Source organism: Rana temporaria, chromosome 1 (genome assembly GCF_905171775.1).
Source record: "Rana temporaria chromosome 1, aRanTem1.1, whole genome shotgun sequence".
Taxonomy (NCBI): domain Eukaryota; kingdom Metazoa; phylum Chordata; class Amphibia; order Anura; family Ranidae; genus Rana; species Rana temporaria.
This window is the reverse complement of record NC_053489.1, coordinates 345,498,518-345,514,117: the sequence shown is the minus strand read 5'-3', so window position 1 is coordinate 345,514,117 and position 15,600 is coordinate 345,498,518. Positions and strand designations below refer to the sequence as shown.

The 15,600-nt window shown below is 39.4% G+C and overlaps 1 protein-coding gene across 1 annotated transcript in view; it reads left to right on the top strand.

Moving 5' to 3' along the window:
* PCGF3 (polycomb group ring finger 3) overlaps window positions 1-14,127 on the top strand; it is a 114,937-nt gene extending 100,810 nt beyond the window's left edge. Inside the window, exons 7-9 of the mRNA XM_040361898.1 lie at window positions 795-932; window positions 5,629-5,709; window positions 11,270-14,127. Coding sequence (XP_040217832.1) covers window positions 795-932; window positions 5,629-5,709; window positions 11,270-11,317 — 267 coding nt within the window. The 3' untranslated portion in view covers window positions 11,318-14,127. The remainder of the gene's footprint in view (window positions 1-794; window positions 933-5,628; window positions 5,710-11,269) is intronic.
* The last annotated feature ends 1,473 nt before the right edge of the window (window positions 14,128-15,600 follow it).

The following is a 15,600-nucleotide window of genomic DNA, read 5'->3' as shown; positions in this document are numbered from 1 at the left end:
GGTGACCTTGGGAATTGTGAAGGGAAATGGGTAGAAGAAATATTGCCTAGCAGCATCTCCAAGTAAAAATGGCAAAGGGAATGCTATGTAGTGTAATCTTGCATCGGTTGCATTCTTTCTTTTTTATGCAGAAAAACATTGTGTAACAATTAGATCTTGAGAGTAAAAATATGGTATTGTTAGTAGATCTTAGAATCACTAGGCTTGCTCTGCCTTATCTCTTTGCCAATATTTTCAGTTTATACTGACAAAAGTGATCTAATAATGGCTATTAGGATGGAAAGCGGGGCCTGTGTATAATGAGCTTGGAGGGGAACACAATGGAGGTTGACATTTGTGTGACCTATGTATTTGTTCATGCTGTGCATTTCATTCAGCAGCTTTCTATATATAGCAGCTACTTGGAGGCATGTAAAGATGTAATTTATTAGAGACATTGATTGTGGCACAAAGGACAAGTTTGTATCTTTTGGACGTTATTGTGTTGGTACCATGCCACCAAGTGTTCCTTTCCATATATTTAATTTGTCTAGTTGTTTGAAGGAAGCTTGGTTTGGATGCAGTAGCCTCAGAGACATGGCCCAACATTTTCTCTCTAAATGTTTCTAAGCTTGGAGATGACTTGCCTAGTAACTTCAGCTTGTGAGCACAAATCTGCTTTGAGATACAGTATGTCTTTCTAAAGCCTAACGGTACATGAACTTCTCCTTGTCTCAGTAGCATAACAATAAATATTGTCTAGAAAGGTATTATATTAAATAGTGTGTATTCTGTGCTTTATTTCCTCTCTAAAGGTCAGTATATGCTTAGAATGCAATAGCAGTAAGTTGCGAGGACTCAAGCGAAAATGGATACGCTGTTCAGCTCAAGCAACAGTCTTGCATCTAAAAAAGTTCATAGCCAAAAAGCTCAATTTGTCATCATTCAATGAGGTAAGGCATTCAAAAGTGGAGGTTGGAGTGTGTAATTTTTTTTTAATTTTTATGGTTTGTATAATTTATATATTTGCAGTTCACTATTTGTTTAATTTAAATATTAACATCATTGTTATGTTAATTGTTTTTTCTCTTTGATGTTATTTTTGTCTACATTTCTCGTTACAGAAACCAGTACTGAGAGCAATATATAGGCTTAATTGAATGCTTATATTTTGCCTTCCCTTTCCTCCCCCAGTCAACACCATTAATAAAATAAAAAAAAAATCCTTTACATTTTCATTACATACCTTGCTTTAGAGCAAGTGACACCATGCAATGCAGGTAAATCATGGCTGGTGGGAGGTACTGGCAGCTTGCTGTACGTAAAAACAAATAAAATACCATGCTATATTAACTACTTGCTGCCCGCGCTATAGCCGAAAGACTGCTACAGCGCAGGTTGACTCGGCTGATCAGAGTAAGAGGTCGATCCTGCCCCCTTACCACGTGATCAGCTGTCAGCCAATGATGACCGTTCAAGTGATGTAAACAGAAGATTGGTAGTTGTACCCCCCCGCCCTCGTCCGCATGAGGGGAAAAAAAAAGACCATCTGCGGCTTCTGTCACAGGGACATATCGGTCCCTTACACAGAAAGCCACAGCTGCACTTTCTTTTTTGTCCCTTTTTTATTTTTATTTAGCAAAAAATAAATAAAAACAGCAGAATAACAGCACAGTGTGTGTGTGTGTGTATGTATATGTGTGTATGTGTATATATATATATATATATATATATATATATATATATATATATATATATATATATATATATATATATATATATATATATATATATATATATATATATATATATATATATATATATATATATATATATATATATATATATAATTTTAATATTATAATATAATGTTCACCTCGGCTTCCGGGTATAATCTGCGGGACTGGGTGTTCTTAAATGATTGACATGCTTCCGACCGGCGCATACAGCGCGTCACGAGTTGCCGAAAGAAGCCGAACGTCGGTGCGCAGGCGCCGTATAGAGCCGACTCGCAGTCCAGCTTCCTTCAGCAAAACTTGTGACGCGCTGTATGCGCCGGTCGGAAGCGTGTGAATCAATTAGGAACGCCCAGCCCCGCAGATTATACCCGGAAGCAACTGAATGTAATGTTAAACATTTTTTTGGGGGTGAACCCCCGCTTTAAATAACAGATGAAAAGTGCCGCACTATATTGGAGTAACCAATGTGCTATGATGCATATAAATAAAGGGCATAATATGAAACACATTTAAATAATAAAATAAAAAATGTCCATTGTGATTGTGCTCCAAAGTTGACAAGTGAGATGTCCAGCAGTAAGTTCCTCCATCCATATATAAAAATAAAGTCTAAATGGTGTTTTACCATTTAAAAACGTATTTTATTCATAAAACATCAATCTGGGCTCCATCACAAGATTTTTCTTTGCCAGCACAATGGACATATTTTTTATTTTAGAACTAGTTTGATATTATGCACGCTTTGCACTAAGTCATTCATGCACTTTATTTATGTGTGTCATATCACATTGGTTACTTCAATATAGTGCGGCACTTTTCATCTGTTATTGTTTTAATTTGCCAGCACAATGAACATTTTATATATTATATGTTGTTATGTTTAATATCATGCACGTTTTGCACTAGATATTCATGCATTTTATATGTGTCATATCACATTGATAATCTTAATATAGCGCAGCATTTTATTTGTTTTTATATATTTATGCACTTATGAGATTGTGATCAGCGCCAGCAGGTGCATCAATTAAGAAGGTTCTGAGCCATTAGTTTGGTTTGCTCGCCAGCTTATCCGGTTTATCAGCTTGCTGTATGTAGCTTCCTGAAAACATCACAGTACCCTACCTACTATTCTTGGCAGATATATATATATATATATATATATATATATATATATATATATATATATATATATATATATATATATATATATATATATCCCCAATCCCCACATTCGATGTGGTTGGGGGTATCACTCCCGCTGTACTATTGTGTTCTGCCGGTGGGGGGCCTTGTTTTCTCCGCCCATTCCCATCTGAACACGTTGATCAGTGTTGCTGGCTATAGCTGGAGGCACTGATCGTTTGGGAAAAACTTTACACGCTGGTTGTTCAGTAGACTAACTTGTATACAACCAGCTCTCTTCTGATCTGACCAAATTTCGATCTATGTATGGCCGCCTTTAGTTATGCAAATATTGAACTACCTTGATTTAACCGGTTAACGCCCGCCGAACGTATATGTACGTCCACAGAATAGCACGTACAGGCATATGGGCGTACATGTACGTCCCTGCCTTTCCGCGGGTCGGGGGTCCGATCGTGACCCCCCCCCGGTACATGCGGCGGTCGGAAACCTGCGGGAGCGATCCGGGACGAGGGCGCAGCTATTCGTTTCTAGCCGCCCCCTCCGCTTCCCGGAGCTGAAGAACGGGGAGAGCCGTATGTAAACACTGCTTCCCCATGCTTCACTGTGGCGGCTGCATCGATCGAGTCATCCCTTTTTATAGGGAGACTCGATCGATGACGTCAGACCTACAGCCACACCCCCCTACAGTTGTAAACACACACTAGGTGAACCCGAACTCCTTCAGTGCCCCCTGTGGTTAACTCCCAAACTGCAACTGTCATTTTCACAATAAACAATGCAATTTAAATGCATTTTTTGCTGTGAAAATGACAATGGTCCCAAAAATGTGTCAAAATTGTCCGAAGTGTCCGTCATAATGTCGCAGTCACGAAAAAAATCGCTGATCGCCGCCATTGGTAGTAACAAAAAAAAAAATAATAAAACTATCCCCTATTTTTTGTAAACGCTATAAGTTTTGCGCAAACCAATCGATAAACGCTTTTTGCGATTTTTTTTTTTTTTACCAAAAGTAGGTAGAAGAATACGTATCGGCCTAAACTGAGGGAAAAAAAATGTTGTATATGTTTTTGGGGGATATTTATTATAGCAAAAAGTAAAAACTATTGCATTTTTTTCAAAATTGTCGCTCTATTTTTGTTTATAGCGCAAAAAATAAAAACCGCAGAGGTGATCAAATACCACCAAAAGAAAGCTCTATTTGTGGGTAAAAAAGGACGCCAATTTTGTTTGGGAGCCACGTCGCACGACCGCGCAATTGTTAGTTAAAGCGACACAGTGCCGAATCGCAAAACCGGGCCTGGGCATTTAGCTGCCTAAAGGTCCGGGGCTTAAGTGGTTAAGACGGTTGTTGTATTTGCATGCCGACTGCCCTGGGTAATGTCCACATGTGATGCTGATCCCCCATGAACTGAAATCCAATTAATTGGTTGAGAGCGTATTAAATCTACTGGATCATTCACACAACTAGCTTTTTCTGAAGAAAAGTCAGAAATTTCTGCCTACATACAGTCATGAACAAATTTTTGAATACCCTTAAAGTTCATTGACTTTTATTTCAAAGAAAATAATGTCTACCTATTGGGAGACATGGAGGAGGTTAATTTATGTTTTGGTGCTGCGACTGGCATGAGGTGCCTTGAATTTGTTAAGGGTACAATGAATTAAATTTATTAAGCGGTTCTGGAGCAAAGCGTACTAGCCCATTGATGGGAAAACTCTGTCCCAGTCACAGGTCCTCCAGCAGGGTAATGACCCAAAAAACACAGCTAAAAGCACTTAAGAATGGCTAAGAAACAAAACCCTGGCCTGTTTTAACGTGACCTTCTTTGACCCCTTTCCTGAATCTTATTGGACATCTATGGAAAGAGCTGAAACATGGAGTCTGTTGAAGGCCCCCTTCAGACTTTAGATGGCTGCAGCAGTTTACTGAGGAAGAGTACCCCAAACTACCTGTCAGGTGCAGAAATCACATTGAGAACCATACAAATCGTTGGTTATGATTGCCTCTAAAGGCTGTGCAACAAAATGTTAACCACTTAAGACCCGGACCAATATGCAGGTTAAGGACCTTGCCCCTTTTTGCGATTCAACACTGCGTCGTTTTAACTGACAATTGTGCGATGTGGCTCCCAAACAAAATTGACGTCCTTTTTTTTCCTACAAATAGAGCTTTCTTTTGGTAGTATTTGATCACCTCTGCGGTTTTTCGTTTTTGCGCTATAAACAAAAACAGAGCGACAATTTTGAAAAAAAATTCAATATTTTTTACTTTTTGCTATAAAAAATATCCCCAAAAAAGATATATATAAAAAAAAAAAAAGTTTTTCCTCAGTTTAGGACGATACATATTCTTCTACCTATTTTTGGTAAAAAAAAAAAAAAATCGCAATAAGCGTTTAACCATTGGTTTGCGCAAAATTTATAGCGTTTACAAAATAGGGGATAGTTTTATGGCATTTTTTTTAATATTATTTTTTTTTTTTTTTTTTTTTTACTACTAATGGCAGCGATCAGGGATTTTTTTCATGACTGCGACATTATGATGGACACATCGGACAATTTTGACACATTTTTGGGACCATTGTCATTTTCACAGCAAAAAGTGCTATAAAAATGCATTGATTACAATGATGCACACCAGGGTATTTCAGAGAAAATTATCATTTTTTTGTGCATGGCAACCACTGTATGTCTGTATTTCATTAGTGACAGGTTTTCATATGGAACGTGTGAGTTGAATCCTTGTATTTATATTTTATAGTTGGACATTTTATGCAATGAAGAAATTCTGGGCAAGGATCACACGCTTAAATTTGTTGTTGTTACAAGATGGAGATTTAAGGTATGTCTGATGTTTGTGCTCTGATCTATACTTCATGTTGATATTTAATATATAATGATATACTTGTTGTAGAAGCACACAGTATTGTGAATATACTTTTTAAAGAAACACTCAATATTGTGATTGTCTAGGTAAATACGTTTAGAATTAAATATAAAATAGTGGGGAAAAGTGTAAAAACATACTCTTCATATCCTACTAGACTTGTATAGGGTGTCAAAGCTGAGTAGGTGTGAACAAGGGGTAAATGATCTCTGTAACATGATACAGAGAAAGTATTCTTTCCTTCTGCATTTGAATGATTACTTTGCCACTGGAAGGAATAAAAAAAAAATTGTGGGAGACCCCCCTCTATCATGCACATGGAAGAATGGGATATAATTATTGCTGGGAGCTGTTCTACAGAGTGAAGTTTCTGCAAACCTCCCAACAGGATAGTCGCTAAACCATTTTAACAACAATTTTTCTATAGGATTATATGTTCCTATAAAATATTTTATGAACTTTTGTCAAAGCCTTCCATGTGTAGACATCCAGAAGTCCTGAGAGCTGGTTGCTACCATCTTGAATGTGATGTCAGCAGCCCCAACATACTCTGAGTCGTTACTCAAGTGACACCCTATAATATTCCCCTTCGCTTCTTCCCTGGCTGCTAGGTAAAAGATTTTGTGGAATGGTGAGTGGAAGGGTGGAGAAGTTGAGCCCATTGCAGAAAGTAACTGGATTCTTCCAGAAGGGGAGAGGGCTATGGTGTACAAAGATAAGGGGGCTTTGCTACTAAATTGACTATATAAATTATAATGTGTGCTGGTGCCTTGGAATGTCATGCCTTCATCCCTTATTTTCATATAAAAAAAAAAAAAAAACATTTTCAATGGGAATTTAAATGAGGTACATTTTACATGAATGTAAATTCTACTGTGTAAGGGCCTACAATCAACATAATATTCATATAATGATACATATACAAATCCCACTGTTCCAAATCTTTAGCAAAATAGTGATAGGTACATCCTTAAGCTCAACGCGTTTCATGACAACCCTCACTTTTAAAAGAGCAGATGCCCATTGAAAAATCTGCAAATCAAAAAAAATGCTTCCTATAGTATGTTCAAAAGTTCCCTCAAAACAGGGTATTTTCACCCCCTTCCTTCCCAGGCCAATTTTCAGCTTTCAGCACTGTCACGCCTTGAATGACAATTGCGTGGTCATGCGACGTGGCTCCCAAACAAAATGAAAGTCCTTTCTTTACCACAAATAGAGCTTTTTTTTTTTGTGGCATTTGATCACCTCTGCGGTTTTTATTTTTTGCGCTATAAACAAAAAGAGTGCGGCGGCATGCAGGAAACTAGTAAACAGGAGGACGTCCAGGGACGCCCTCCCGGCAATTGAGCGCCGTGCTGTAGATGTCTTTTGTCTATAGCGTGGAAGCGAAGTGGTTAAAAAAATGTAATGCATCATTATATGAATATTGTATGCCAATACATGGTAGTGTTTACAAATCAGCTTGCTGTTTTTTTTTTCATGTACAAGATTTTCATCTATTGTTATAAAAAATCTTTTTATGTAAATGTTGTACCTCATGGAACAATCCTCGCATGCTCTGCACTTAAGTCGTAAATAAAAATAAAAAAAATAAAGAAAAGATAAAATAAAACATTAGTAGAGTAAAAATAGTGAATTATACTGGTTAACAAAAGAACAATCATCCAAGCATGGAAGCAATGCAACAAATGAATGCTATGCTAAATAAAAAACAAATATGGACCCAACTCTCGTGGTAGGTACTGAATTGCGGCCCTGCTGCATAATATATCTAATGTTGGAGGCCAATCAGTGACCAATATCGAAATATTGGAGTACCTTAGGAATCTATCTGTATTCAATAGTAAAGACATTCCAATAGGCAACACATGTTTCAGATAGTTAGAATAACTAGGTCATTGCGTAGGATTCCAGTTCGAGTAACCTCACAGCGAGAGAATCTGGGCAACTTAAAATCATAACAAGTAAAATACTTATTAAACCTAGTTGCCCCCAGTAGGGGAACCTATAGTCAACAACATTACAGAAGAGGTCCAGGTTAACCTAAAAAAAGGGGGGGGGGGGATTCAGAAATTTCTCAAGAGCAAGGCAATAGAAGTAGAAGAAGAGAGAAAGGTGTGTCCATCCGGGAATCTTCGATCAATCACCTGAAAAAAAATCTTTGTCTCAGGGGCCTGTAGGTAAGTGAGCCAGGGAGACCAAGCTTTTTCGAAAAGGGGTTGTTTGTAATTTTAAAATGCTCACTATTTTCTCATTTAACATGATCCAATTTAATTTACGTTTCAACAATGTTAAAGCGGAGGTTCTCCCTAAAAAAACAACTATGTACCATCCCATCCAGCATACTAGCGTCAGCTACAGTATGCCTTTTTTTTTTTTTTTTTGCGATGTACTTACAGTTTAATCCTTTAGTTTAGTTTCTTACTCCCGCAGGGAGTAGGCGTTCCTATGAAGAGGGGAACATGATTGACGTCCAGCTATGGCGCGTCACGCGTTTCCCGAAAATAGCCGGAGTAGGACTCTGCTCTGCGCGGCGCTATGCGGCGCCTGCGCACAGACTAGGAGCTGACTGCGCAGGCACCGTATATATCCGAGTCCTATTTCGGCTATTTTCGGAATGCGTGATGCGCCATAGCCGGACGTCAATCATGTTCCCCTCTTCATAGGAACGCCTATTTCCCCGCCGGAGTCTGAAACAAAACTGGACGATTAAACGGTAAGTACAGCGCAAAAAAAAAAAAAAAAAGCATACTGTAGCTGACGCTAGTATGCTGGAATGGATGGTAGATAAAGATTTTATTTTTTTAGGGTGAACCCCCGCTTTAAGTCTACAGTGGGGCTTTTCCAAGCTGAAGCAATAGCTATTTTAGCAGCTAAAAATATGTAAAATATCAAAGTCTGAGTGTGTCTGGGGATATTGTCCACTGGTTTGTTTAGGAGGGCGACTGAGGCGTCTTTGATGATATATTTTGTGATCGAAAGAATAAGCGCGTGGACCCTGATCCAGAAACGGCGCACTTTGGGGCATGTCCACCACACATGGAGTGGTGTACCCACCTGTCCACAACCCCTGAAGCAGAAGGCCGAGGCACCAGGGTACATTTTGGAAAGGCGTTCTGGTACCAGGTACCATCTGGCTTGTACCTTGTAACCCGCCTCTATCAGGGCCACATTGAGGATGCATTTGTGGATCCTCGTACTCCACCTACACCAATCCCCTGCCTCAGGGCTAATGTTCAGGTCCCTCTCCCATGCCACTTGATATGGGAGCCTAGTGAGAGGTGCGGCCAACTGTTTATAGAGCACAGAGATTCCCCCCTCGGAGAACGGAGTCCTGCATACACCTACTTTGGAAGGTGGTGCGCGTTGTCAAGTCGGACCTATTGATCTCTAAAGAATGAAGAAAATGCTGAATTTGCTGTAGGTGATAGCTTTTCAAGGAAGGCATCTCCAAGCTGCCTGTGTAGTATGATGATGGGCGTATTCCTCTGTGGTCGAGATAATCGCCAATCCGTAATAGTCCCTTGTTAACCCACCAGCTAAATCTGTCGGGAAGTCTGCTCGGGGGAAACGGGATTGGCGAAAAGTGGGGCCACTGGACCGTGTGCGGACCTTAGAGCCCATCTTCTACATCCCATTTCCCAAACATTGAGGGAATGAGAGAGTGCTGGACTCAAAATCGCTTTGCGGTGCTTAGGGGATGTCCAAAGGACAAGGTCTATTAATGGAGCACATGCCTGAGCCTCCAGTGAGACCCACTCAGGGCAATATTGACGGCTGTGCATTTGGAGTAGTTGAGTCAGCTGTGCTGCCATGTAATACTTACGAAACTCGGGCACTCCCAAACCCCCCTTTTCTCTGGGTGCGTACAACATAGTTCGAGCTATTCTAGGACCTTTCGGATCCCAGATGTATTGGAAAATGTTGAATTGAAAGCGGCGTATGTCAGCGGCGGTGACTTGGATCGGCAGAGCCCGGAAGTAATACAGTAGCCGTGGAAGAACGGTCATCTTAACTGATGCGATTCTGCCCAACCAGGACAGGCTTACATCGGACCATGTCTTCACGTCTTTAATTAGGCGGGCGAATAAGGGCGGGTAGTTAGTCTTATACAGCGTGGACACATCGGAGGTCAATTTAATGCCCAAATAAGGAAGGGACGACTGTTGCCATTTAAAAGGGAATTGAGATTTAATGCTCTCTAGTGTTGAGGTTGACAAGTTTACATTCAATGCCTCTGATTTGTCCTGATTAACTAATAGGCCAGAAATTTTACCGAATCAGTCTAATAGGGACAGAAGATTTGGTATGGAGGTATGGGGGGACGTGATGAACAAACGGGAGATCGTCCACAAAAAATGCGCATTTATGGTCCCCCCCCCCCCCCCCCCCTTCTAGTTCTTTTTCTAATAAATTGACCAGTCGCTTTTTCTAGCAAGTTTAAAGGTCCTTTTATTACTGAATATAAAAACTAGTTCTAGAATGGAAAAACTTTGCAAGTAAGCATTTTCTGACTATTTTTCCCCCCTGCAAAGTTGTTGACAGGGTCTTTTATAAAGTTTAACTATAGCGTGAGTGAAGTAATAATAATGGTGTGTGTGTGTGTGTGTGTATATCTATCTAAATCTACACACACACACACACACACTCTCTCCGTTATGTTGAGAGGCTGAGGTATGGAAAGAGAGCTTTTTACAGAAAGTTAATTTGCTCAGTTCGAATTGCCCAGAATTGTGACAAGTTTACTTTTAAACCCTAGTAAGTACCAGACTAAGCAACAGTATTATTATAGAAAGTGTATGTGTGTGTGTGTGTGTGTGTGTGTGTGTGTATGTGTGTATGTGTATAATATATATATATATATATATATATATATATATATATATATACAGTACAGACCAAAAGTTTGGACACACCTTCTCATTCAAAGAGTTTTCTTTATTTTCACGACTTTGAAAATTGTAGAGTCACACTGAAGGCATCAAAACTATGAATTAACACATTTGGAATTATACACAACAACTGAAAATATATTTCATATTCTAGGTTCTTCAAAGTAGCCACCTTTCGCAGCAAACACATCTCTAGAACTGTTAAGAGGAGACTGTGTGAATCAGGCCTTCATGGTAGAATATCTGCTAGGAAACCACTGCTAAAGAAAGGCAAACAAGCAGAAGAGACTTGTTTGGGCTAAAGAATACAAGGAATGGACATTAGACCACTGGGTCCCAAAGCTAACCCATACTAGAAACCTGCCACCCCAGCTGTTTATTTTCTAAGCAAGACGGCTTTGGCCTGCTCAAATCTGTGGTTTTGTTTTTTATTCTATAGCCAAAAACTTTCCCAACACTGCCCTTGCCTGTGCAGTTAGCCTTCTAAAATTTCACTGCGTAGTGTAGGTTAGTGTACCTTGACTAAAAATATACTGTTATTTTAACCCAAAAAAATAATCATATACGTGTTTTAACGTCTGATGGTCATCAATCTGTATTTAACTTTTTTACTTTGATTCCAGAAAGCACCACTCCTCCTGCATTACAGACCGAAAATGGACTTGCTGTAACAGAACTTAAGTGTCCTCTCTGGACAGAGTTTTTGCAGAGACTATCACGGTGGGCACCACCATAGTGCACCACATTGCTCACAGCGTGACCTGAACCAGTGGACTCAAGCCAGAAGATTGTAGCGCTCTCACAGGAGAACCTCTTCACTTACACAACAGTTACCAGAGTCCCTGACAGGAGAATATTTCTACTTTTTCTACAAGAGATAATTTTTCACAACTCAAGGCAGTACCAGCATGACTTTTACAAATCTCCAACACTTTTCATGGATGTTCATGTATTTGCTGCAAACTACATCCCAGTTGGTTTTTTGAGATGTGTTAATCTTCATATATATATAAATAAATATATATCTATATATCTAATAGATAAGAAAAAAAGATTGACACCAAATTACCTTAGGTTGCTTTTTAATTGTGAAAAGGTTTTATAAATCATTTACAATTAAAGCCCACTTTTCAAGTTTATTTTGTAGGTTAAAAATAAACAGTCTGTTTAGGCTTATAGCCCAGGACCGTACTCTGAGCCAAAATATCAACACGTTAAAAGGAAGGATAGATGGGATTCAGAGTTCATCGATAGGGAGGACTTCTGGAGATGAGATTCTGTTTGGCAAATGAGCAGAGATGCCTAGTATGCAGTGTGCCCAGGGGTTATACTTTCTTATGGTTATGTGCCATGGTGCTCTTTTGGCCTTTTTGCTGCAATGGCAACACAACCCATTTACATTTATATTTTTGTTTTCTTGCATGGAGGTCATAAAGGGTGCAGACAAGGTTACTACTAATCTTTCGGTTGTGAATTATAACAGTTTGGTCACAGAAATATTTGTTTCAGGCCATTATTTCTACATTCTCTTTTTACCGTATGATCACTGTTGGAAGTTTTGCCATCTTAATTATTCTTGGTGCTAAGCTCATCTTTTACAACTTGTTTTTGCTCGTTATGGCTGGACATATGAGCATGGTGGAGTAGTGAGATTTGTGCACATCTGCTTTTGGTTGCATCCTATATGGGAATGTATTCTAGTAAATTGATACTCTCCCTGGGATCCCAGAGCAAAAAAGGGTTGATCTGGATTCTTGAGAAATGGCAAACACTCCTAAGGGCTCAAGGTACAGCATAAACCTTTGAGAATATCTGGCCCAAAAATCGATACTGATTTATTCCGTCAGTGGCTTTCTCTCTTTTTGTGTGGCTGAAATGGATCTTTATTTTAGGTCAATGAAAGATCCTTTATTTGACCATTCCTCAAATGACTGCAAAGCACCACTTCTGTTATAATGCAGATTTTAGTTTTTTGTATTACTGTAAAAATGGTCATTAAGGCAGTTTGGTTCTTTCAGGAACATTTCTAACAACTTTGGGACGTTGCCCAATAGAAGTTTTCCATTCTTCTAGAAGATTCTTTTCTTCTATATCGTTGGTTGATCTTTATTAGCAAAGGTCATCACAAACAACACTTGCCTCTGAGTGGATGGAAAACCAGTCCACATGTGGCCAAAATTTGAACTCGTATATGGAAAACGGTTGTGTGCACACGCCTTAAATTGGTCACTTTGTTCTGAATAGTGTAAACCTAAGATGCATTAATTGTGCACACTAAAATTCCAGGTCTCTACTGCAGTAAAAAAAAAAGGTTAAGTTGGACCATGAAAGGAAAGAAGATGAACTGAGATGATATTATCCTTGATCAGCTAATCGATCACTTGAATATGATATGGTGCTACACTAATCTGTTTGCTGCTGACAGTAAACACTCTATTCTGTTCAGCTTCAGGCTAGCTTATGGTGTCTATCCCTATTTATCTTGACTACATAAGAGTATTGTGTTAACAAATAGGCATGATCTATCTATACACTGTACAACTCTGCCTTTGACAGTGTGTTAACAACCTCGGCAAAAAAGCCTTTTTTTTTTTTATCATGACAGTTTCCATGCAATTTAGTCTTTTCCCTTATATGTGGGGAGCAAGAACAATAAACGTGTTGCACTGCTAAGGCTAACGTTCTACAGATAGAATACATGAAGGAGGTATAAAGGAGTAAAGGAAGCCTCTGTGAGGTACAATGTAGAGTTGCGCCTGGAGCTTAAAATTTAAATGTTACATTTTGAGAATGGGCAAGGAAGCACTTTTTTATTTTGTCGGATTTGATGTGACACATCTGTGCTGTTCTCATGAGCCACACTCGGTCTATTGTGTCTGCAGCATATTTTGAAGGTGGAGACTTTTGTGTTTTCAGTGAACAGGGTTGGAAGAACTTTTTTCACTGTGTAATGTCTGCAAAAAGAATAATTATATGTCTTTGTTGTATCCTGCAACAGCAAGACCAGAGATAGCCAGGTTTTGTTTAATATAGTTCTTATTGAAATAGAAAAACTCTGACAGAATATATGATAAATTTAACATGGATCAGTGGGGGTTTAAAAGAAAATAACTTTATAAAATTATTTATTCTATTTTAAGCTTTCTATATTATTTTACCATTTGAAAATGTTTAAGTGACCAGCTTTATTTACGGGCATATAAATTTGTAAAGTGTTTAACAAGCTTCATTATTTTTTACTTAATGGAGAGCCCCACCCAAAACTGTTTAATTTGTTTAAGATGAAGGATGATTAAGGCACTGATGTTGAAAATGTTGCTGGCATACACTGCACTTTGATAAAACCTGAAATAAGAATAACCTGAAGGCTGCCAAAACTCTCCTTCTGAAAATGCTTATTGCCTGACTTTTAAAGTGACCCACTTTCGTCAGTATGCATATAAGAAGTTAAAGTGATTGTAAAGTCATATTTATTTTTTTTGCGGGCTTATACCTACCTGCTCTGTGGAATGGAATTGCACAGAGTGGCCCCGAACCTCATTTTCTCAGGTCCCCCGCTGGCATGCCTGGCTCCTCCTCTTCTGTGAGTGCTCCTTTAGCAAGACACTTGCGATGGGGCATTTTGTGTGGGCTCGATCCTGAGCCATGCTGCCTGGGTCCATAGAACCAGAGAGCAGAGAGGACAGAGCCACTACAAAGGGCAAAGCGCTGGATCCAGTTAGAACTCAGGTAAGTATAATAGGGGTGAGAGGGCTATAATGTATTTTTTGTCTTAATGTAGGGAATGCAAAGGTTATAAAATGTTTAGACTTCAGAACCACTTTGACAGCAGTTTTCTGATTTGTTTGCTTGTCCTTTGTCGATGACATAAAATATATTGATGTCAGTGGGTCAGCATAAGAACCAGGTAGCAATTTATAGAAAGTTGGTATTTGCAGCCCTGGATTTATCTTGTGACAGGTTTTCTTTTAAAAAACAAATGGCTAATGTTCCTTGTTTTTTGCTACCTTTGCATGGTAAAATGTACCCAGTGTTGGTTTTAAATCTTCTAAGCTGGCAACAGAAGTCAAATGTAGATGCTTAGAGCTGCCTAGGAGCCTTAAAGCTCAGGGTGCCCATTATGCAAATCTTGAGCCTACAGAGCAGTAAATCTGGCTCTGGTATTGAAGGAGGTTTTAGTGGGTGGGTCAGAGCTCATATTTTGGACCTAAAAGCTGATATTTGCAGATGGAGTTTTGGTGCCCATCAAGACCTTCTTGAACGCAACTAAAAGTAGGTTCGCATAGCTCTAGGTATTGCATTTCACATCTGTCACCAGTATAGCAATTCATATATTTTTTTCTGCAGGTCCACTTAAAGTGGTTGTAAAGGCAAAGTTTTTTTTTATCTTGATGCATTAGGATAAAAAAAACTTCTGTGTGCAGCAGCCCCCCTATTACTTACCTGAACCCCATCTAGATCCAATGATGTTGCACAAGAGACTCGGCTGGCCGGGACTCTCCCTCCTGATTGGCTGAGACAGCAGCAGAGCTCCACTGGCTCATACTACTGTCAAAGTCAGTGAGCCAATGAGGAGAGAGAAAGGGGCGGGGCCAATGCCACGGCTCTGTGTCTGAATGGACACAGAGCAGGGGCTCGGCTCAGGTGCCCCCATAGCAAGCTGCTTGCTGTGGTGTCACTCAGCAGGGGGGAGGCAGAGGCACCAAAGAGGGACTCGAATTAGAGCAGGGTTTGGGCTGCTCTGTGCAAAACATCTACACAGGGCAGGCAAGTATAATATGTTCGTTTAAAAAAAAAAAAAATTGTATCACTTTTTAAGGGTTAGGAGCCATTGAGGAATCTTCTTAAACACTAATGGGCACAGCAGCAAGTTTGTAATCTCAATGAAGGAATGTCGGTATTCTGACTCTACACTGTGACCTATAAGTAAGATAAACTCCACATAGCAGGTGAT